The 25,590-nt window shown below is 35.8% G+C and overlaps 1 protein-coding gene across 1 annotated transcript; it reads left to right on the plus strand.

Moving 5' to 3' along the window:
- Nucleotides 1-633: 633 nt before the first annotated feature.
- On the plus strand, nucleotides 634-21,892 carry LOC136982015 (uncharacterized). The gene is made up of 4 exons (XM_067278454.1): nucleotides 634-2,545; nucleotides 20,771-21,007; nucleotides 21,540-21,715; nucleotides 21,815-21,892. Exons 1-4 carry the CDS (start codon nucleotides 634-636, stop codon nucleotides 21,890-21,892), a joined length of 2,403 nt encoding a protein of 800 aa, XP_067134555.1.
- The last annotated feature ends 3,698 nt before the right edge of the window (nucleotides 21,893-25,590 follow it).

Below are 25,590 nucleotides of genomic sequence, written 5' to 3' on the forward strand. Positions count from 1 at the left end.
GAAAACAAGGAAAGTGACCAATTGAAATGGATGATCAGGAACAGAAAATAATAAAACCTGGAATTTCAAGGACACAACAGCTTCTAAGAATTCCAAGTGTTGGACTATTTGTTGTATGTGTGCCTACCTTTGTCTCTCTCCCTTTCTCAGATCAATATCTTCCCATCACTGGAAGTCGACTATATCATCCTGCAGTCATCAAAGGAACTCTCACTCATGAACCATGGACATTCCTTCATTGGAATTATCTTGGAAGGGTGAAAATGACCTGGAGACTGATTTTGAACTCTCAAGATTGTGGCAACTTTATCAGCTTCTTTTGTGTCAAGTAAATGGTTTGTTGCAACCATAGAATCTGTCTCAGTTGCACCTACATAATATCCTCTTAACCTTTCTACTTGTCCTTGCCATCATGCCCCATACTCACAACCTCAAACCTCAACTATATGGACCAATTACTTTGAAAGTGGCGTAAGTCTATTTTTGGAAAAAATTGTGAAATCACATAATCTACATACAATTTACTGTGAACTTTTTATTTATAAACAATTCACACTTAGCATTTTTCCGACACAGCTGTTTCAACTTTATAATATGTGCTTGCGCCACGGTGTCTTTCCAGAGCTATAAAAAATGGCACAAATTGTCCCTATACCTAAATCGTCCTCTTCTCAAGATCTGAGGCCTATATCTCTCTTGCCTATCATGGGAAAAGTTTTGGAAAAGTTAATGACTAATCGCCTCACGTGGCATCTAGAATCCTCAAGCAAACTCAACAACTTTCAATACGGTTTCAGACATCAGAAATCTACAACTAACGCTATTGAAACGGTGGTACAAAAAATCCAGAGCCTATTAGAAAATAACACCTATGTTCTTGGACTGAGCTTGGATATAAGTAAGGCTTTCGACTCAGCATGGTGGCCTTTGGTCCTTCATCAGCTTAGGACCTTTGATTGCCCAAGTAACATTTACCAACTCTTTAATGATTATCTTGATAATAGAATTGTAAACTTTACTGTTGGTCACCTTTCTTTTCACTGTAATGTCTTGAGAGGATGCCCCCAAGGCTCAGTTTGCGGGCCTTTACTATGGATTGTAATTTTTGATCGATTTCTTTGTCAGGACTTTGGACAAGACGCTCTGATCGCCTATGCGGATGACGCTTTTGTTCTCTTTGGAGGAAAGTCCCGTGCTGACTTGGAAACTAAAGGGAATCTTGCATTGCAAAGAATACACGATTGGGGAATAATGAATAAACTTTGTTTCAATGCCGAAAAAAGCAAGGCTATTGTGTTTAGCAAACCAAGAAAAAGGAATCTTTATCCACGTGTTCCGACTCTTCGGATGGATGGCAGACATATAAAGGTGGTGAAAGAACTTAAATACCTGGGGATAATTCTAGACCATAAGTTGTCCTGGAGTAATCATATTGATTATATCACCAGACATACTGGATACATCATGCATGCTTTTGCCAAGGTGGCTAGGACGACCTGGGGCCTTAGCTACAAGGCTATGGAAACAATTTATGACAGCATTTTTCTACCTGTTCTAACTTACGGATGCGGTACCTGGGGCTCTGCTGTTGAAAAAGTACACCCAAAAAGAAAGTTGATTTCTTCACAACGTAGAGCTCTGCTGTTGATTACCAAGGCATTTAGAACATCTTCCAACGCAAGCTTGCAAGTACTTGCTCGCAAACCGCCAGTCGACAAATACATAAACTATTTACATAAAATCTGGTCGATTAAATGTGGTAATTTTTCTGCTTCAGTGTCAGACCTCTTCGACGGGGAGTCTTGGGAGGGAAACATTCCATATAAATATGCCATAAGTCCTTATACTAACTTTAGATTTAATGAGGTTTCTTCTACTGACTGTGTCATCACTATTTATACCGATGGTTCGAAGTGTGGCAGTCATGTTGGGGCAAGTTTTGTAATGTACCGCAATGAGACTGAAATCTTTTGCAACTTATTTAGACTCGGTTCACTCTGTAATATTTTTCAAGCGGAACTTTATGCAATTTTGCAAGCAATTAAGTGGTGTGAAAGGGTACCCAATAATACTAAAATTGCGGTTATTACTGATTCACTCTCATCTCTCTCTGCGATTAGGAGAAAGTCTGCTCATCCTTTAGTATTCAATATACAACAACTATTAGTGGATACAGATAACGAATATTACTTTCAATGGACTCATTCTCACTGTAACAACTGGGGCAATGATCGGGCAGATGAACTTGCCAAGATGGCTGCCGAGGATCAGAATCTAATTATCAGTTATAACAAGGTCTCCACAAAAGTGCTGAAAGCCGTTCTATGGAATCAAATGATCGAGGATTGGCAAATAGATTGGAATTTAAATACATCAATAACTAGACAATTCTTTCCTGACATCAAAAAATTTTTGCGCAACACCTGGATCGCTGTTACTCACCACTCTGTACAATTTTATACCGGACATGGTCGTTTCAATTCTTATCTTACTCGTTTCACATCACACACTAATAACCTCTGTCCCGTTTGTAACGTTATTGATGGTAGTTTACATTATATTTTTGAGTGTCCTATGACTGAATGTGAAAGACACTATTTACGTGCTCTTCTAATCTACAAAAACCGTTCTTGGCCCTGTGAAATACAAGACCTAACTATGGATAAGGACACTCATGATTTACTTTACAAACTATTTGAAAAATATTTTATAGTCACACCTATCTCCTGAGTCTTACTCATTGGAAAGTTGGAAAGTCTTCTTATTTATCCGCAAATCATCTGATTTAGAAATTGTTCTCACTTATTGATGTATCTAACTAATTTATGTAAACCTACATTGTCGGGCTTTATTGTATTGTACGCTAAATATTCTATTCCTACAGATTTTATTGCCGCTTCTCTAAACTGCTATATATTTTAATATTGTAATTGTTAATACCTCTCGTCTATTAATAGCATCGTTACCCCTCTTATTACTGTAAGAAAATCTGTTACGTGATCTAACATTCTATTTTGTACATATTGTATATCCTTGTTCCTTGTATGTAACCCTGATAATGCTTTGCGAAATCAGGGCATATAACTCTGTTATGTTAATTAAATCTAATGAATAATAATAATGAATTTTTTTTAGCATTTTAAAATAGCCGTACACTTTGATCAATTAAAAATTCATTGGTAAATGACAGTGCATAACCATTGATTATGAAAGCGGTGCAAGTCCATTTTCTGCAGTCTAATTAAGCACTTGGGCTGTTCATAAATTAAATCTGCATTTCTCTTGAAATTTTTACTCCCCCCTCTTGTCCCGGTTTGTCCAAGTTTTTGTAATCCCTTCCCTTCTTTGGGTGTCTAACATAACTCAAACCCCATTAAAACCTTCATCACTTTATGAATGATAGATACCATAAGTCGAAATGATACATACAAGAAACTTTGAAATAAATGTAATAAAATGAATAAACTGTATAAAATTTAATGAAATAAATGGATGTCCACCGATGCTAAACCCCCTTGTCCGACTTGTCTTAAGGGAGGGGTTAAGCCCCCCTCCCTTCCAGCATGGACATCATTTATGGACAGCCCATAACAACAGAGTAAAACCATGAATTTTACCAACAAATGTACAATTTGATGAAATGGAAAAAAGTCTACGTAATGAACCTAAATGGTAAGCTGATAATAATGATAAACTTATCACAGAATAGTTTAACAATAAGTAAATATTTTTAATGTTCAGAATAAACAACACTATTTTATTTCTTGTTATTATATATAAACAAAATCAGAATAAAGTGAGTGAAATAAAGTGAATTCAAGTGAAATTAAGTTTTACATAATAGAAATTAAATCAATTTTACACTTCAATAATTATGAAAGTGGAGTAAGTCCATTTGTGGCTCAGAAACAATATATTAGTTTAGTTAAATTCACATAATAGTCTTTATGCAATCAACTTACATATTTCTAAAGTCAGAAACATTGTCAAACTTAGTACATTTTATTTATATTTTTGAATCAACTAAAATGCAAATGTTTAAATATCTTGAAAGAAGAAAAATTGGACTTGCATCACTTTCAAAATAAATAGTCCTTATATCAGGATAGTTGAGATGAATCAGCCCCTCACATTTTCAATAAAATTTTATTTTAAAAAATTGTATATATTTATTTACCTCTCTGTCATTAGGTGTTGCAATTGCTGGATCCCTCATCCAGCAATCCAGCTGGATCCAGCACATTCGTCGGCCTTCTGGATCCACCACGAGGTGTTGGATCCAGCGCCGCGGATCCGCAAATACTCAATTAACTTTCTAAATAATGCCGCAAAAGTCTACGTTGTCGCGTTGCCGCTTTGCTACGTGCGCTATCGCTCGGCGGCAAAAGTGACGTTACCGTTCGGTGCGAAACGTGCTATACCCCCTCTCTACACCGCACCTCCCGCACTTTTGCCTCTGCCGATCTAACTGCCAGTTGACTTTGCGCGCTCACGCTAAATAAAGTGTCTTCGGGCTAAATAACATAAGTAACTCCTCTCCTAGTACTGATGCATAATTCTAATTTACGGTCGGTTGTGACGTCAACGAATCACGTGACGGAACGATTTATGATTATTCGACGACCCCGAAACCAACTAACGTAGAGGCAGAAAGAGCCTTCTCCGACACGGGATATATATGCAGTTCATTAAGAAGTAGGTTGGGAGACAACACTATTAATACCAAAATTAATAAATTCCAAGAAATTTTCTTTAAAAAACCCTAAGAACTACAAGTGAAATTCACTTGTAGTTCTTAGGGTTTTGAAAGAAAATTTCTTGGAATTTATTAATTTTAATATTTGAGTAACCGATCCCATTGTTTTATTATTTATTTACTATTAATACCGTTTGTTTCTTGAGATCCTACTTCCAGAAAAGTCAAAAAAATAACAGAAGTGACTGATTTAATTTTATTTAATCCTTTAAAATACTTTATTCAAGACAAGACTAATATTTTAAAACGTCTACTATAATTCTATTAAATAAGAGTTTTTAACTTTTAATCTATAAGTGGTTAGTGGGCTAGGCTAGGCAATTTTATTGTGAAAATTAGTGAGAAACTGAGACTATCTAGTTAGTTAAATAAATGAATTATTATCAGTATCTTAGATATATGATGATCAGGGCCGGATTTACATAAGGGCATTTGGGGCCAGTGCCCAGGGTCCCCACAAAATAGGGGCCCCCACAAAACTAAAAAAAAATTATGTTTAAACATAATTTTTTTTCTATTACCGCGACAGCCTAGTGTGGCCTAATCATGAGGGCAACAGGCAGAGAAAACCAAACCCGGGAAAAAACCTATGAAACATCGGAAAAAAAATTTGACATAGGTATTTTTCAGTTAAATTAAAATAATTAGTTTTACACAATAAAATATATGTATGTTTACAATAACCTTATTTTTAAATGAAATTTACAACTTCCTAGTTCAAATCTAATTGAAAGTACAGTATTTTGTGTAAATTTTCTAAATCATCAAATGTGCCTACTCTTAAAGAAGGGACCCCCACCGAATTTGTGCCCAGGGCCCCTGGATTGGTAAATCCGGCCCTGATGATGATATGAATGTATGTGATTCTTGATTGTGATAATAATAACTAACTACTAATTACTTACTCACTACTTTACTAACACGAATAATTAAATTAGTTATAAATAACTACAGACTTGCATGTAGAGCCTATATAAGAAAACTTGTAAGACTGATAGCCACTTAGCCACTGATTATCTGTCCTTACATTATTATACTGTATTAATATAAATTAATTAGTAGAATTACCTTTGCTATTATTTAACTTAGATTATATATTCGAATAAAATGCTCAGAGTTTTAAAACATTACTAGATTATATACTTAGATTATAATTATAATGTAATCTTTAACTAAACATTTAAAGTTAATCATCTCTATCAAGTGTTAAACTGAACCAATTAAGTTTACTACTTAAATGTGTAAGAAGTTTTACTGATTTATAGTGACCAGTCTAAATAATAATAGTTTCTTAAGTATTTTTAAAAAATGTTTTATTCCTTTAAAAAAACCATAAATTGCTGGATAAATAGATAGATAACACTTTATTGCACCAAAAATACACCTGCGCTGGATCCAGCTGGAATGACGTTGGTCCAGCAAAAATCCAGCTGGATTGAAAGCACTGCTGGATTGCAATCCCTAGTGACACCACGATATCCGCACCGGGTGTCACCCACGCTAGCTACAGCACCGCTTCTACTGTACTATTTTCGATGCAATTTTTTGTTTTTAACTACGTTTTAGAAGGGTATGCCATGAGAATGCACACTGCAAAGGGATTTTTCGAATATCTGAATTCGAATATGAAATAAAAAATATCTGAATTAGAAAGTTATTTTTAGAACTGATTATACCTGAGTCTATCTTAGGGTGAAGTTCATTCTCTTCATCCTGTTGAATTGTGCACAAAATTTCCAACATAAAAAATCACGCATCCCGAATCCTTCCAAAACAGATTTTTTAAATCGCCACTCGGATACGTGTAGAGCCCTTTATAAACAGAGTATGGTCAACTGGGGGGTCAAAATATGATTGGCTACTGCCGATCACGTGGTTTGTGAACGCCATTATGAGGCCAGCTTCCGATCCGCTTATGACAAATGAGTTTCAATCAGCTATTTATTACGATAAATAACAGGATTCGAAACTTTATATACCAGGTAGTTCCAATCTAAAATAGATTCTGAACATCAAGTTAGTTCTTACTTTGCTATACTGACGTCAGAAATTATTATTTTAGTTTTTAGATCTATCGATACATCTATATCGCTCTTAAAGCTACCACATAAAAATGGATCGTGCCGGGTCGATCGGCCATTAATTGCTCAAAATAGAGCTCCTAAATTCAAACTGCATCGATTTCCAAGTGATAAAGCTAGGAAAAAAAGCATTGGCGATTTAAGTAAACAGGCTGGATGAAAATAAGAAATTATGGATTCCTGGAAAACATGCATTACTTTGTATAAGTATATAAAAAAAAAAAAAACAACGTTTAACAAATTACTTTGCTTTTTTTTTTTTATATATATATATATATATATACTTATACAATGTATTACCGTCGGCCATGTGTTATATTTTATATTTACCTAAAATGCATTACTTTGTCATAATTTTTATGAAAAAGGACTTCTGCTTTGCTTACCTATTTTATTGTACATTGCACATTAATAAACTAAAGCTAAAAAGTATTAAGTCTGTTAATACATTTTAACCTTTATAAGTATATTGGTTTAGTGATGTGAATATTTACAATTAACTCTCATAGGTTTATTTTGAGAAAGATCAGTGTGAGAATCACAGGAAGGATGGAAGAAGATTGCCGAAGCTCGATGCCGTCCTACACTTTTTTCTCACAGGCCTGCACCTAAGAGAAGATGCTCTGAATCAAAAACAGGGCATAGAAACAATTGTGAGCGTATAGATCCGACCTTGGACCACAGTTATGCTACAAATTATCTCCTATGACATCTATGCAGCCCAGTACAGGTATATTTATAATATAAATTTAAAATATTCTTATTAAATATTCTATTTTTTTATTGCATACTTTGATTCTTTTTGAAGAAAATGCTGAAGAATGTAAAAGCACAAATGAAGATGAAGACAATGAGACATCCGGTGCAGTATTTCAAGACTCCGGTAATCTTGTTAGCACCAAAATCAAAACAAATTAATAAATTGTAATCTCAATTACATAATGCATTACATAGAGTTAAAAGAGTGCAGAAAAGAATAAGGATCTCTATGAAGAGATAAGAAAATTAAAGTCTAGAGTCAACACACAGAGTACAAACATAAAATTAATTTTCAATCCTGATCAAATAACAGCCCTTGGAAACGTGTCAACACGGAAAATAAAATGGCAAAATAATTCAATAAGAAAGGCTCCGCAGTTAAAATTTGCTTGTGGAAGATCGGGCTATGAAATGTTAATTGAACAAGGCTTGCCTCTTCCCTCTTTACGGACATTGTAAAGACGACTACAGAACACCCCCTGTAACGGGGAAATTACCCTTTTTATTAATAAACGATTGATATTTAGTAATTATCTGCATTTCTTGCAAAAAATGCAGAGAATCACTATTTGTTACTATGTTACACTATGTTACTTGAGTTTTTCTTGTTGAAAAATAAACTTTATTGATTTTTTTAAATAATTTTTGTCCTTAGTTATTATATTTTTAAATTTAAATACATATTTTTCAGATTATTTATATTGCAATAGTGCTGTGAATAAATGTAATCCACTAAATATAATTTTTTAATATATTCACTTTTTTGCTTCTAGCCCTGTTATTGTTATAAGTGATGGACAAAATATATAAACTACAATTATTCCGAACATAATTAAAAATTATTTCTAAAAATGTTTAACTTAATATAACTTCTTTCTGAATCTAATTTCTGTTTTTAACTAACATTGCTCATTTAAATGCTAAGCAGTACTGTGACACTGCAACTTTGGCCTCAAAATGGCGTCCATACGTTAGAGTGGCTATACTCTGTTTATATAGGGCTCTAGATACGTGCAAGTAACAGCGACCTCTGGCAACATTGAACAATTTGGATATCTGGCCACAAAATTGTAAAAAATAAAAATCAATATGAACAAACGTAAAAATTTAAAAATTTATTATGGCAATAATAATAATAAAATTTAAAAATTAATACTATAATAATTTTCAAAATTTTAAAGTTAAATTCTACCTATGTGTATTGTTTTTTAAAATTGTTTAAATTTTTTTTTATAATTAAATTAACATGATTAGCGATAAAATAAATATGACATACCAACTGAATAACGAGTAAAGTTTATTACGTTTTTATTTATTTTATACATAATTAAGAACTGTCAGCCGACAAAAAACATCCATCCCCAGTTAACAAAAGCTCCAACAATGAATTACGGTTGAAACCATAAATGTATCAAAGAATATAAAAGCATGATCTATGAATTGTTGTTGTTTACGTTTTCATATTGAGATTATAGCCTTTGCGCGTGATTTATGAAATAACGTTTAATAGTTTAGGACAGTTCCAATTGATAACGAAGGTAAGATACACTAGAAGTTTTCACTTCAAATAGGAGTGGAGACAAAACTCAGTAAGGTGTTTATTACAATCACAAGAAAATCTCATTTGGAGATTATCGGTTATTGATTATGTGAGGCCCCAGACTGAGTTTGAATCTAAAAAGGTTTATAAAAATTTGAAATAAATAATTAACGTGAAGCGGAGACTGACAAACGATTCCGCAAAGTGTCGAATTTACATGCGTCGAAGTCGGCGAGGCCGGACTTTGACACCATCGCTCATATACAAATGAGAGAAGAGAACTTGATCGTGATAGGAGAAGGTCTGACAAACAAAAGACGTAGAAAATAGGTATTAACGTTCTAGAACGTCACAAAGGGAAATAACAAGTGAAAATATGAGCGCAGGTGTCTTGGTACTGTCGGAAGTTGTGGCCAGAGTCGAGGGATGGTGTCGGATAGACCATCCTGGGCAGACCTTTCTCGCGACCCGAACTAATCTCAATTTTCACCTGGAGACAGGTGAGAGACTAATCGGGGAGCGAGGAAAGGGAAGTCCAACCAATCAAAGAAGAATTAGAAAGGAAAAGGTCTATAAAACCTCGAACTTTAAGAAAAGACACGTGCACAAAGTCTGGACATCAACAAACAGGTAGTACAGTACTTCTAAACCTGCGCTATCCGACGATTCTAGGTTGCCAGAGCGAAATCGTTATCGCTCCCAATCGCTCCCAAGTGCCAGTCACTGACGATTTCCCTTTTCTATCTAGTGCACCTCTACTTTCGAGACTCATCTCAACGATCGCCATGTCGTCACTGCCCTAGCGCTGTCGTCTCAACTCTCCTCACCGGAAGACGAACATCGAGTAAAACGAAATCTAGAATGAATATTTACGCTCCATGAAGGAACTTACCGTCCACTGATGTGAGCAACCTTCTTACTTTTAAATAAACGGGTTTCTCTTGTAAAACTGCCTCCGACACTACCATCCGCATATGAAAAAACCTATGGTTGTTCTGACGGGATTAACGATTCCCCCTTTTTGGCCCCTCACAATCATACGTAGACAAGCAAGTATGGGAGTTGATAAATTCACCAATATGTAGAAAAATCTGCGTAGCTTCAGCAGATTAATTTCAGTCTTCGTAGCAATAATAAATGCGGAAAGCTACAAAATAACAAATTGTTGTTTCAATATTGTTAATATTTTCAAAAATGACACTCGCACCATCAAAGGTATAAGCAAATGCAGTTTATAGTTTATAAGCAAAAAGTTATAAATTCAATTTCATTCATCCTTATCCTCGCTGAGAAGTCTCGAAGGCACAAGTGAAGGGTGGAAAACAGGTGGAAGCGAAGGGATGTTATTTCTTGAAATGGGAGTTCTCCTTCGTAATAACATCAAGTAACTGCACTTCGAAAGTTTCTTCTCTTACCTTTTGGATTTTCTGCTTCACACCAGCAGATTCTGCCTGGGACTCATTAGGCTTCGTTTTTACTAAAAATTTATCTAACGAAATTTGATTTCGCCTGTGTTTCATAATGTTACGGAAGTGAGACATAGCATTGTCATTGAAAAGGTTATTAAAAAATCTTCCGAATAGGCTATAGTGTTGCTGAATTGTTGTTGTTCAAACCTCAAATTATCTTTTATCTCTTTGGATGTAGCTGCCTCGCAGGGACAGAACCGTAGACAGTTTATGCTTTTTTTTTAACTCTTTCCGCCCAGTGAGCACTAAGAGGGCCTCTTATAGCAAGCCCATTATGGGTTCAACCAGGTCCACAATGAGGCGGCTGGGTGGTGAGAGACGGGGACCGACATATCCGGACGGACCACTCCCCGAAAAATTCCTGGGGATTTCTCGACCCGTCCGGATTCGATTCCAAGTCCCCCAGGGCGGCAGGCTGCTAACCTTGACCGCTCGGCCATCCGGCCGCTAGACAGTTTATGCTGGACCAAGGAGTAAAGTATGTCTGCTCTATCCCTTACCGGGCTTTCTGAACAAATGGAATACGAATAGATAGGAATACGAACCCTTAAGTTTCTCCTTGGGAGTTGGGAAGCGAAGATGGCTTTCTTTGGTTTGGTTTTATTCGTATATGGCAAAACGACACTGAGCTATCTGACAAATAGAGGAGCAACCAGGGAGGGCTTTTATCGGAAGCTGGCTCCTATTTAGGTGCTACAAACGTAAGTAAAACCCGGAAATCTCCACTTGATCGGTCCGTTGGCCAAGCGTGAACCCACGACCAATGTTCAGTGGTTTTATCCAATCGGCCATTGATAGGTTTTGAGTGTATTATGTGAAATTATGAGTGAGGTTTAAAACATAGAATGTGTGCACGATTGGCGACCTACCTGGTGCGCCAATAACATCAGATAAAGTTCCGAAAGTTCGATTAGAAGTAACCGTTGATCAGGTTCGTCGGAAAGACACCTTGCGACGATTTAGATGGTTGATGGCTGGTAGCTATCTTCCGATGCCGAACAAACAGAGCCCTGGGTCCCGTTTCGATTCAAACTTTGACGCGTTGACTGATGTTCAAGCCGAATTCGATGAATATTTTCTGCTGCTAACGAACTGTCCGGATAGCGTAACGTCCCCGGGCGAACTTCTTGACAACCCCCGTCTATCTGTCCTTTTTCACATTCCGAGAGTCAACTCCCCTTTTCCCGCCTCGACCTTTACCCTCTACACTCGTCGACGGCGGGTCAGATGACCAACCGGTGTTTATCCGTCCAAATTCCAACAGTCGCTCCCTCAACCCTCTTCTTGTAACGGTGACCGTTGCCAGTCCAAAAATAAAAGGTGGGAATCGTGTCTACTCGATTCCACCCTGACATTATGTTTAGGAAATAACCCATAAATATAAACAAATAAAGAAAAACTTTAATTTTTCTACCCAGGATAAGGTACAGGTTGTTTTACGGGATGCCAGATAGTCTCAATTCCAATAGGTGATATTCGTCACGTTATCCAATACACTATAGATACAACTTAACCGATTCACACTGCGCGCAAATAACTATATAACTTCTTATAATCTTAACATTAGCCTCGCAGGGTTACAAAGTGACGAAAAAATCTATAACTATATGTTGATCTAGTAATAGTTTCTTTAATCCGAAAAATATTGACGGTACACTGCCTCACAGCTTCCTGTCACCCACAAATTCATTCCCTGCATCAGTAACTTTATGTCCTTCAATTGGTACAAACCAAGTCATTATATCACGCAGTTTCTCACCGGCCATGGCCGTTTTCAGTCCTATCTCGCCAGATTTGCTGGTGCGAACAACTCCACCTGCTCTCTTTGTGGTGTCAGTGACAGTAGTGTACATTACATCTACGACTGCCCCTTGCTCGAACTAGAAAGCCATTTTCTAAGGACGACAATCGACTCCCATGGGCACAACTGGACCAACCATGACTCCTGCCTACGCGACAAAGACTAGTATGAAGCCTTCCTTAACCTCATCTCTATGTATTTCTCCCGCACCACTGTGAGTGGCTACTAGTTCTGTAGTGTAATCTACATGTATACTTTGTTTAGTCTGTCCTATTCATGTCCCTTCTTCCTGTAACCACGGGCTAGTCTAGTACATATTGTATATTTTCATTGTTCTTTTGTATTTTATGTCTTTTATGTTTATGTTCTGCTTATTAGTTTTAGTCGTAGTTTAATTCTGCATTTATTCTCTTTGTTTTTTTTAACTCTTTTATTGTAACTTTTATTCATGGTACACCAACTGTTCATAACCCTGTATACCTGTACTGTGCCAACACTTGGTTATGCGAAAGCGGCACCAAGTATATACTGTTTGTAGTATGTTTTATTTAATAAAAAATCTGAATCTGAAATCTGAATCTGCCTCACAGCTTAACAGGTTCCAAAAAACTCCTTTATTGCCTTTTTACAAATGCATTTCGGATCAGTATTATTTTTTCTGACCCCTCTTCAGTGCTATAAAATAAAATTTATATATTAACAAAACTAACGCGTGCAGAAAAAAGAAGAAACACTTTTAAAAGCCGTTTTTCAATACCTTAAGTTCTTCATATACTCCTTAACACTTGTACAGTACTTTCGAGTTCTGTTTACATTTCTTTCTAAAAATACGGTTGAAACATGATGCCTGCCCGTGGTTTACCCTCATAAAAAATAACTGTATAAGTGTTAAGGAGTTTATGAAGAACTTAAGGTATTGAAAAACGGTTTTTTAAAAGTGTTTCTTCTTTTTTCTGCACGCGTTAGGCCACGAACACACATGCGTAAAATTTGATGGCAGAAAACTGAATCAGAAATCAGCTTTCAGTTCAGTTTCTGTTTTACGCTTATATGCCAGAACACACATAAGTAAAAATTCTGGCCGAATACCACAGCCACCAACAGTGCTAATTTTATTAATTTTTTCCTCTCATATAGGCTATCTATCCCTTTGTACCTTCCATTTTTTCTCCGCTTCCTCTGCTATAATGTTGAAAATTTAAATTAATACACTTGTGTTCCAAATTCAAATAAATAATGTGTGATCTAAATACTAAGCCTATACATCGATTCTACTAGACCTAGCTGTTATTTAAAATTTTGCACCTATAACCATCCATAAACGTTGTTTAAATACAGTGTGTTTATACATGACACTGATGTGGTCGAACGGATTCAATAAACTCCTCTATTTCATTTATTTTTCGTTTTTTCGAGACCGTCACAATTGTAGGGTTAACCCTTATTGCCGCCATTGTTAAAATAAAAAACACATGTCTACTTTGACGTCACAGAAAACACTTCTCTTTATTCGAGGAATTTTGGCGTAAAAAGTAGAGACACGCTCTACTCTATTTTCAGTTCTGTTTCAACCAAAATTTCAGAAAAATTTTTACGTTTTCTGTTTTATGCTAGATTTTACGCTGAATTTTACGCATGTGTGTTCCTGGCCTTAGTTTTGTTAATATATAAATTTTATTTTATAGCACTGAAGAGGAGTCAGAAAAAATAATACTGATCCGAAATGCATTTGTAAAAAGACAATAAAAGAGTTTTTTGGAACCTGTTAAGCTGTGAGGCAGTCTACCGTCAATATTTTTCGGATTAAAGAGACTATTACTAGATCAACATATAATACAGCTACCATAGAAAATTTAATAAGTCTATTACTATAATATATCTATACATAAAGGAATAAGATAGAGGGGAAAAAAAGGATAGAGCAGAGATAGATGAGAGAGAAGAGGTACCCAAATTCTAATGTCGGGATCCTTACAAATGGTCACGGTTAATGTGTATCTAAATAGTCCAAGATGGCGGCTCGTCTCCGATTCCAGCAATCAGAAGACAGAGAACAGTGGGGACGCACGTTCTAACCTAACTTAACCTAACAGATTCTAATAATTTACTATAATTATTAGCAACCAAATTATTAGAATACGTTAGGTTAGGTTAGAACGTGCGCCCCCACTGTTCCCTGTCTTCTGATTGCTGGAATCGGAGACGAGCCGCCATCTTGGACTACATAGGTACGTTGTTAACCGTCCGATGCTGTAATATTCACGATATATCCTCAGGTCCTTCAATAACTTATCATCCACTTTCTTTTCTACACTTAATGTTCCTCAATTCCTCCGTACGATGCTAAAACGTACCAGAGGGGCTGTCACACACGTCTGTTCACTTCACAGTTCGAACCTCTACTGTTTGTTATACACTCTCTTTTGCCCTCAGTGCAGCATACCTTTCTATTGTTCTATTGAGATAGAGCAAACCATAGAACAAAGAGGAAAACTAGGAAAGAGGAATGGAAACAAGAATTAAAATATAAAATACAAATATACGATTAATATCAATATATACATATGGCGTACAGCCACAATTATATATCTTGAACGAAAGTACTTGACATCTACAAATTTGGCTCTACTATAGATTACTCCCTATGGAATTTCGGGACTGAGTATACATCTAAACTCGGGACCGAGACGAGTTCAACGGTACCCTGCTGTTGGACCGGAGAGCAAAATTAATAAAGTTATCATACTTACGATTTCTTGCCTTTCACAGTACATTCTACGCCAGTTTAGTTTTCCACTAGGCGGCTGTGGCGGGAAATGCACCACTTAACTCGAGTGTTCGTTAAAAATTTGAAACATCCGGAGCCATATATCTCTCCATGGAATTTATTTACAACCACATACAAAACTCGTTTTACACTTATCGAGTAAAAGTCGATCGGTTACAAGATCCGTGTAGACACAAGTTCAAGTTCCAGGTATTTATTAAACAAATACCAGCAGGTATGTACTGTACATGCCCGCCGTGTAGGCATAGTGCACTTCATCCGCAGAGTAGCAAAGAGGCGGGAAAAAGAGAGTAGCGATTGGCCTGCACCAGTTTTTATATGCTCGTGCCAGCGCCACCTGGATTTTTGTATGCAGCGCTAGGTTATAATTATTCGGCCGCCACAGTAGCGTTGCTTGTAATTCAGTATAGGTTTCCTTTTTTCAGTAGCGTGCCGTGATATTTGATGATAGGGAAGCTGTGTTTCTGTAAGAAGCCGACTTCCAGGGGCAATCAGTTAATTGCGCGTCAGTGATGGCCTAGAGTCCGTTCGTACGCGCGTGGTGGCGGAAGAGACGTACAGTACCTGACAAAAACCGACCAAAAAAAAACATAAAATAAACAAACACTATGTACAAAATAGTTTGCTTTAGGACTATCAGCCGTTCGGACATCCTGGGCGTCCGTATGGTTCTTTGATGGTCGATCGAAAGTGACCCCGGAACAGCGGCGTTAACAAGTCTGTAGGGCACGGGGAGACTTCCTCTGTTGGCGTGGGAGACACGGTCTAAGTCCAAAGTGGCACGGGTTACGGGTTGGCACGATAGACAAGAAACTGTTTTTTTTTTTTTTTTTTGCGCGTTGACACGCGGCGTTTTGGTTATTCGGAACGTTAACCGAGTGCGAAGTGTCCTCGATTGTCGGAGATTATATCGATCTCCGTTCTTTCTTTCGTCCATTTTGATTAGTCGTTCTCCCTCGATCACGCTTCTCGAGTGGTCGGTCCCCGGTTACTGAACGTAACGAGACTCTTACCCGAAACGCGAGAAAAGTCAAAATCGAAGACGAATTCGTTCTTCCACCGATCGTAGGACGACTTCCTTCCGCGATTTACGGTTTCTGTCCGGCAGTTTGATATAAACGATGGGTGTCCGACTGCAAACGACTTTTACCTATGTTTTTTTAAACTAGTAAATTTTTCTCTAAATTAACCGTTTTTTCGCGTCTTTCGTGACGGGTCAGACCTGCCCGGAACCTCACATTTCCATAAAAGTTTCAAGCAAATACTCGAAATGACAAAAATAAACAATTAACGTATTTTAGTTGTAAAATACAAATAATACACACATAATACAAATTGGTACGACACAAACAATGATAGAAAAACTTGTTGTTTTAATTTTTTACAAACGAACTCTATTCGGCGATTTCTTCCTCCAAGTCGTTAATTACTTTATCGTAAAAGTCGCCGGTCGTCGACTCCGTCGACGTATTTGAAAGCTCTTTTTCTATCGAAAGCGACGCCAGCGACGACCATTTTTCCTCCGACCGAGCGAGTGTTCCTGGCCGATGTACGAATTCGCTCCGTGGTCGAAAAACTGCGCTCGAAGTAGATGCTACCGCCGGTAGCATCTACTTCGAGGTAGGTAGGTGCTACCGGTAGATGCTACCGTAAATATTAAATGTATTAAATCGTATAATTCTTTTAGTACGTCTTTGTTCAGATTAGGAATTGCAATCCAGCTGGATTTTTGCTGGACCAACATCATTCCAGCTGGATCCAGCGCGGATCCAGCGCAGATGTATTTTCGGTGCAATAAAGTGTTATCTATCTATCTATCCAGCAATTTATGTTTTTTTTAATGAAATAAAACATTTTTAAAAACTACTTAAGAAGCTTTTATTATTTAGACTGGTCACTATAAATCAGTAAAACTTCTTACACATTTAGTAGTAAACTTAACTTTGGTTCGGTTTAACACTTGAGATAGAGATAATTAACTTTAAATGTTTAGTTAGATTACAATTATAATGTAATCTTTAAGTTAAATAATAGCAAAGGTAATTCTACTAATTAATTTATATTAATATATTATAATAATGTAAGGACGGATAATCAGTGGCTAAGTGGCTATCAGTCTTACCAGTTTTCTTATATAGGCTCTACATATTAGTCTGTAGTTGTTTATAACTAATTTAATTATTTGTGTTATTAGTCAGTAAGTAATTAGTAGTAGTCTAGTAGTTAGTTGTTATTATCACAATCATGAATCACATACATTCATATCATCACATATCTAAGATACTGATACTCATTAATTTAATTAACTATTTAACTAACTAAGTAGTCTCAGTTTCTCACTAATTTTCACAATAAAATTGCCTAGCCTAGCCCACTAACCACTTATAGAATAAAAGTTAAAAACTCTAACTTAATAGAATTAGAGTAGAAGTTATAAAATAGTCTTGTCTTGAATAAAGTATTTTTAAATATTAAATAAAATTAAATCAATCACTTCTGTTATTTTTTTGACTTTTCTGGATCTCAAGAAACAAATGGTATTGATGTTGTTGTCTCCCAACCTACTTCTTAATGATCTGTATATATACCCCGCTGCGGAGAAGGCCCTTTCTGCCTCTACGTTAATTGGTTTCAGGGTCATCAAATAATCATAAATCGTTCCGTCACGTGATTCATTGACGTCACAACCGACTGTAAATTAGACTTATGCACTAGGACTACGAGAGGAGTTACTTATTTTATTTAGCGAGAGCGGAAAGTCAACTGGCAATTACATCAACAGAGGCAAAAGGGCGGACAGTGCGGAGTAGAGAGGGGGATGTAGCACGTGCCGCATTGAACGGCAACGTCACTCTCGCCGCCAAGCGATAGCGCACGTAGCAAAACAGCAACGCCGACAACGTAGATTTTTGGGCCATTATTTAGAAAGTTAATTGAGTATTTGCGGATCCGCAGCGCTGGATCCAGCAGGCCGAAAAATGCGCTGGATCCAGCTGGATTGCTGGATGAGGGATCCAGCAATTGCAATTCCTAGTTCGGATCGACATTAATTATAATATGTTTTATGTCTAAGAGTTACTTCTCAATATATAATAGTCCGGACACAAATATAAATATTGCGATTCGCTACGTAATTTAGATAAATCAAAAAATTTCCCATAAAATATACTTAATTTAAAGAATTAAAACACGCTTGGAAAAATTGTTTTTCATAATATTAAAATTATTAACATCTAAAAGTGATAAAAATTCTAAAGATTTTGTCTGAAAATTTGTTAATTTAATTACAGTATAATTAAAAGAAAATAATAATTAAATATAACTTTGCAAAAAATGCACATAAAAATAACATTGAATACTCTTTACTTTTTAAATCTTAAACAATTCACTTAGGTAGCTCCCTACCCAGTGGCTAAGGGATAGAAGCGTTGGAAGCGTTACGCGTGTGTAGCTTCCACCAGCTAAACCGTGAGGTTGGTGCTCTGTAAAGCGCATGCGCCAATGCCCTCTGGCTGCTTTACACCATTCAGTTATTCTCGCGGTGGAAGCTGTCTCGTAAGCGCTTCCATTCCGTCACTGACATTCGAATATACAATAGCGATCTTATCGTTTTTTTCACACGCAGTATAGAAATTTCTAATAAGATACATAATGCAGTTATAATAAAATATTAATTTTAATTAATTCAAAGTACGTTAAAATATGAAAATTTATATTTTAAAAACTACGAGGGAAGGTCGTTGGAAGGTGGAAGCGGCGCTTCCACCTTTTAATGACGGCACGCCACTGCTTTTTTTTCTTTTGCTCGAGAACTACTGCGAATCAATAAATAGTGACGTTAAACACTCGGCAGCTCCCCTCCGGGAGCACGAAGAGTCAAACGTCACCTAGTGGAAAGCTGTAAAATGGCGTAGAATGCGCTGTGAAAGGCAAGAAATCGTATAACTATCTTATTTTTGGTCTCCGGTCTAAACGTAGGGTACCGTTGGATTCGTCTCGGACCCCCGAGTTCAGATATATACTCAAAGTCCCGAAATTTCATGGGGAGTAATCTATAGAAGTCTATCTAAATAGATCGGGCCTCGTTGTCACCACTCGCCGCCTCGTTGTGGGCCCACCGAGCCCAAGGTCCTAGAATGTAAGGTTAGCTCATACAGCCGATTTAGCCACTTCCTGCCAGATTCCGGATATACGTCATCCGTAGTCGAGCCGTGGTCGAGCGACCGCTTCACCACAGTAAGCCAAAGAAAATACAAAGAAAATTTTGGAATTTCACTATTTTTGTTACTTTGTTCGGCGTTTTTAGACTAATAATGTTCGAAGGTAAATATATCTATCGTTATTACTATTATTAAACATAATTATGTCGATAAAAATTAGAATACGGAAGTAACAAAAGTGTTCCTAGAACCGTTTGATATTCCGTCGTCGTCTTTACTCTTCGTTCTGTAGAAATTACAGAATACGGTTACGGATAAAATATATTTATTACTAAAATACTTTAAAATACTAAGAATAGTTTTCTGCGTGTATAAAAACAGTATCCGCACGACGAAACGACGACTACAAATAATAAGCTGGCCCCGTAACGGGACGGTAACACTTTTAAGATAACTCGAGATGTAAAAAAGAAATCTTGTTTATTATTAATTAATATAATTTAGGTGTTCTTGAAACCGTGTTTTCTTATATGTTGAGCATCAAACACAAGACCGTGTTATTTATTAAACACTTGGCACTTTTCCACTTCTATTAGTTGAGACGAGATTTTATTTCACTCGTTTCGGGCATTTCGCCCCTCTTCAGTCAACTAATAAAACAATATACAACATTTCAAGTAATATAACACACTTTTAGTTAACACCAGGTCCAAACGTTTATTGCTTTATGTCAAGATAAAACAACAATGAAGAAAAGAAAAAAGTTAGTAAAAAGAAGATTAAAGATCTATTGCGTTCGATTTTAAAAAAGTAAGATACCGAATATGTTTAATATACCGATATGTATAAAATAAGCCTGTATGTTTATATATTTTAAAAGAAATTTTACAATTTAATTAGCCGTACGTAGAACATTTACATTTGTTGCTGTAACTTTGAGGTCCAAATTGTGCTATGCACGCGCACCCTTGAGTTCGAGGAACTAACGGTACGTTTTAAATTAATTTTTGTGGTATCTGTTAGTGTGTGTTATATTACTTGAAATGTTGTATATTGTTTTATTAGTTGACTGAAGAGGGGCGAAATGCCCGAAACGAGTGAAATAAAATCTCGTCTCAACTAATAGAAGTGGAAAAGTGCCAAGTGTTTAATAAATAACACGGTCTTGTGTTTGATGCTCAACATTAATTAATATAACTTTTTAAAATATGCATATTTGCGTAAAATGCATACAAATGCAAAATATAAAAATGTTTTATATATTTAGTATAAATTTATTGTAGCGTTATTTATTTGTATAATAATTTTTATGTAAGAAATGTTAATACTTCTTTTTACCACTTCAAAATATTATATCTCGATTAGATTTATTTGGGGAAATAAAAAATTCCTAAATTTTGTTATTATTATTTTTAGATGTTGGTGAGAGGTTAGAGCAAGGTGCGCTGTTGCAACTTGTAATAACGGCTATGGCGAAACAGTTATTAAACGGGAAAGTTGGTTATTTTAGGTTTTTTAAAGATCCAATAACAAGAAAAAAATGGATCCGTAATTGTAAAAGAAAAGACAAATTTACTCCCGATTCTCGTCACGTTCGCTCCGATCATTTCGCAGAAAATGATTTTGAGAGAAATTTAAAAGCCGAATTATTAGGTTTGTTGGCAAGACCTAAACTAAAGAAAACTTCGCTGCCGACAGTAAATTTAGGAAATACAGAAAATGAAAATATTAAGCAGTCGAATGAAAGAAAGAATCGTTTATTACAAAGAAATAGGGGAAAAAATGGCAGGAAAACTTTTAGATGTAAATAAACGGGATAAACCGGAAGAATCTCTTAACAAGTGTGACGAGTGTAAAACTTTAGAAGATCTCGATTTTAAATTAAAACACGAAAATTCTATTTTAAAAATGAAGATTAAACATATTGAGATAAGAATGCGAGCGATCCAGAGAAATCTGAAACGGTGGAAAAGTAAAACTATCATCATTCAAAGAGAACACGAAAAATTGAAAAAATAAATGAAAAAATAAGAAAAGATTTTGTTATATCAATATTGAAAGGTACCTTTACCGAAACACAAATATATAATCTGCCGGAGGGAAAAAAGAAAATTAAATGGAAGAAAGAAGATACGAATTTGGCATTTACTTCGAGATATTTAAGCGTAAGATCATATTTATACAGTACTTAAGAAATCGAACGAATATCCCGTTACCCGCGGTTTCGACGCTTCGACCGCGGGCTTCGAAAATAAATCTTTTCGAGGCGTATTAAATGGTGTTATAAACATCGTGAAAATTAAAGGCTTCGAACTTTCGGAAGAGGAAAAACTTACAGTTCTTCGGTTCGATGGGATGAAGGTAAGTACTGTATGTACTGTACTCGTATTGATAAAACCACATAATTCAATAATTACTTTAATTTTCTGTTTTAACATTTTACTGATATTTCGGGTAAAGCGTATATATGAATATGATAAAGTGAGGGGTAAAGTTATTGAACCCAATAATCAAGTTTTAGTATTGATGGCGAGATGACTATTTGCATGGTGGAATGGAAACAACCAGTTTACTTGGATTTTGATGTTAAAATGAAAAAAACTTTTATTTACTTGTTATTTCAAAACTTTTTGATGCGGGATATACTGTTGATGCTGTTGTTAGTGACCGCGGTGGACAAAATATAAGATTACGGAAAGGATTAAGAATAAGTATATTCGATACTGAATTTATACATCCGTGTAATGGAAATAATATATATCATTTTCCAGATGCGCCTCATTTGTTAAAACTGATTAGAAATTGGTTTTTAGATACTGGTGTGACCGGAGGGTCGGCACCTCTTCGATGCCTCGTCGGGATTGACACCACCGTGTCTTAGCCGACACGGAAGCCGCGGCGGTTCAAAGATAGATCTCGCGAGCGGTCGCCTTACGGAGCAATCGGATTCGGGATGGAGGGAGAGATAGCGCACCGGAAGTAACTCGCGCAGAGACCTCGTTAACTAAACAACATTTATTTACACAAAATGGGAACACGATCGACATACATTCAAAAAGGAAAGATAAGCCTAACGTCGCGATTCTCGAGAGAGAGAGTTTACATAAAGTACGCGTGGCGATAAATACCCGAGTTGGGTTGACTCGCTCGTCAGATTTGACGAAAGTAATGGCGAAGTTGGCGAATGGCGAAATTCGAAATGATGAAATTAGTCCACTTAAGTCGGTATTCTGATTCCGGCGGATAGTCGATGGACGACAGACTGAATCCAATGAAGAAATTGACGCGCACAAAGAAAAATGACGCGCTACGAAATTAGGGATCCTGGCAATTGTAGATTTGGGCGACAACTGACGAATTTGTTGCGCTGTTTTACTTCGGATGAATGAAATCAGAACCTTAGGTCAAGAAGCGATAAGAAGTGCCATTTAGGTGCCAGAGAACCGAACAGATGTTTCGCTCTCGGGTGTAAAAGTTGACAGTTAGTCGATAAAAGTTGATGCGACGTTACCATGTCACGAACTAACGAGAAAGACACATAGATGGCCAATAATTCAGATCCTCACACAGATTTTCTAACTTCGGATCATACATTAATAAACAAGGACTCATTACAATAGTTACTTCAAATAGATTCCAATGAAATAAAAGTTTGCCATAAATTAAAAGAAGAGCGTATTACGTGTCAAAAATTTCAACAACAAAATGTTAGATTAGCCTGCGAATTACCGTATATCTCGGCGGATAAGACGATAGTCAAACCATAAAAAATGGCCCGGAAAATCCGGGGTCGTCTTATAGGACAGATACAAGAAAATTAGATCGAAATTTATATAAATTACAACCATTGTAAAAAGACAGACAAACCGTAATTATTTACTAGAAGAGAGTAGGGTATGTGCACAAAATAGAATAGCCCATACAACGTTTTTGTGAATAGTCACGGTCATTACCCGAATGTCCAAATTAGTGCGAATGTTTGCGAAAATCGCCAGATGCAAGAAAATAAAATTTGTTCATTCGAAAAATTACAAATAGGACATAATTCCGTATACGCTATACAGTATTATTATTCAGATAATGATTGCCGATCTAAACTAAATTCATAGGCCGTTGATAGTTTGGGGGTCGTCTTATAGGACAGATATATGCTAAAACTATAAAACTTGGACAAAAATTTATACATCGTCTTATCCGCCGAGATATACGGTTTTCTAATTCTACAGCTATTGCTATTAAAAGATATATTAAAACCGAAAATGCCTTAGCAGCTTCTGAATTTATATCATCAATTAATGCGTGGTTTGATGTTACCAATAGTTCAACACCCAATTTTCGTTACAAAATTGATTATCCTTCCAAATGTGCTTACGGCATTAACATAACCGAACAAAATAATATACTCGATAATACTTACAGAATAATTGAAGGTACGAGATGTGTACGTAAACAATCGCTTCAAACATTTCAAAAGGGAATGCTTATATCTATTAAATCTACTACAGATTTATTTTTCGACCTTAGTTCAAAATTTATTAAATGCCATTCAGTGGCGTAGCGTGGGTATCAGCCGCCCGGGGCGGAGAAAAATTTCGCCGCCCCCTTATTTAGGTATTTTTACAAGATATTATTATTTATTGCGAAAGTTTGCCGCCCCTATAAGTGCCGTCCGGGGCGGGCCGCCCCTGCCGCCCCCACTACGCTACGCCATTGATGCCATTATATCTTAACATGGAAAGTAAATCGGGATTCTTTAGAAAATCTATTTTCGCAGATTCGAACTAGAGGTGGTTTATATGATCAACCTAGTCCACTCGAAGTAATATATAGAGTAAGAATGATAATTTTAGGGAAAACACCAAGAATATTGCAAAATAAATTAAACACGGAAGATCGGGATAGCCGAAAATTATTTAATAAATGAAATGTTTGAAGAGGCAGATTTACTGCAAAAAGTTTCAGATATGTCTAGTTTTAAAGAACAAGGAATATCTGAAAATTCATGCAATGTAAATGATGATGATTTATGTGAGATATCTCAGGAAAATGTAGAGTTAAAAAGTGATGAATTAGATGAATTAAAAAGTGATGGATTACAATATTTAGCGGGATGGATTGTGAGAAAATACAAAAAAAAAAGAAAAAAATCCAAATTTAGGAAGTGTCAGTCACCAAAATAAAAATAAACATAATTATACAATAATGTCCCTTGTTCACAATTTATCTTTTGGTGGACTATCACAACCATCAGAAGATTTCTTTAATTTAATTTAAAAAATGGAATCAATTTTTACAAAAATGTAAAAACTGCATTTCAAATGTAAAACTGTTTCATCTATTACATCATTAATTAAACAAACAATTGAGTTGCCAGAAGACATTATATGCACGTACGTAAAGCAACGTATATGGATTAGACTGAAATTTTTGAACAATTTAATTAAATATGATCGTTCCGCTGCGAAAAGAAAAGTAAATTATAATAACAATAGGAAATTCAAAAAAGTTTGTACCCGATTTAATTGTTTTTACATAACACTTAATTTGTATATATTGATATCAAAAACATGTTTATAACATAGAAAATTGTTCTTTTTATAAAGTTATTTTTGTATATGTATGAGTAAATAATATCGTTTTTGGTACACGAATATTAAAAATTAAAAAATAGACCAATATAATTTTTAGTTTTAGAAAAGAAGTCGTTTGACGATATAAATTAAATTAATTCATTTATATATAAATCGCCTACGTAGGATTTACCAAAATTAATTTTTTAAGAAACTATTGCTGTTATAATATCATAAAATAGATAAAACCGACTTCATTTACAAAGTAAAAAAACGCATTTTAATTTCAACTTTACACGTAAAAATTACGAAGATTTGCTCAATATTCCGGATTTTTCTTATTTATAAGCCATTTTTATTTACATTTAATAAAATATAAATCGTAATTAATGAAATATCAGCGTGTAATTAAAGCTACGAACCTCTGATCGGTAATGTTTATGGTCTTCATATAAAAGTGAAGCTGGCCCCTATTTTACATAAAGTTTTTAGGATGATCTGGAAGACTCCTGGTGGTTGAAATAGCGACGCATCAACCAACCGCTCTGGGAAGCCGGAATCGAATCAGAGCGAACGAAATGCCAGAGGTCGCTGTCACTTGCACGTATCCGAGTGGCGATTTAAAAAATGTTTCTTTTGGAAGGATTCGGGATGGAAAGGAAGAAA

Source organism: Centruroides vittatus, unplaced genomic scaffold (assembly GCF_030686945.1).
Source record: "Centruroides vittatus isolate TY-2023 unplaced genomic scaffold, ASM3068694v2 contig_8, whole genome shotgun sequence".
Lineage (NCBI taxonomy): Eukaryota > Metazoa > Arthropoda > Arachnida > Scorpiones > Buthidae > Centruroides > Centruroides vittatus.

What these genes read in the sequence shown, in the direction of transcription:
- LOC136982015 (XM_067278454.1), top strand. Translation starts at nt 634, where the DNA reads ATGGCACAAATTGTCCCTATACCTAAATCGTCCTCTTCTCAAGATCTG. An exon ending in CGTTTGTAACGTTATTGATG is followed by an intron (nt 2,546 to 20,770) that starts GTAGTTTACATT and finishes TATTATTTTTAG; the next exon opens with ATGTTGGTGAGAGGTTAGAG. An exon ending in TTCGGTTCGATGGGATGAAG is followed by an intron (nt 21,716 to 21,814) that starts GTAAGTACTGTA and finishes TTTCGGGTAAAG; the next exon opens with CGTATATATGAATATGATAA.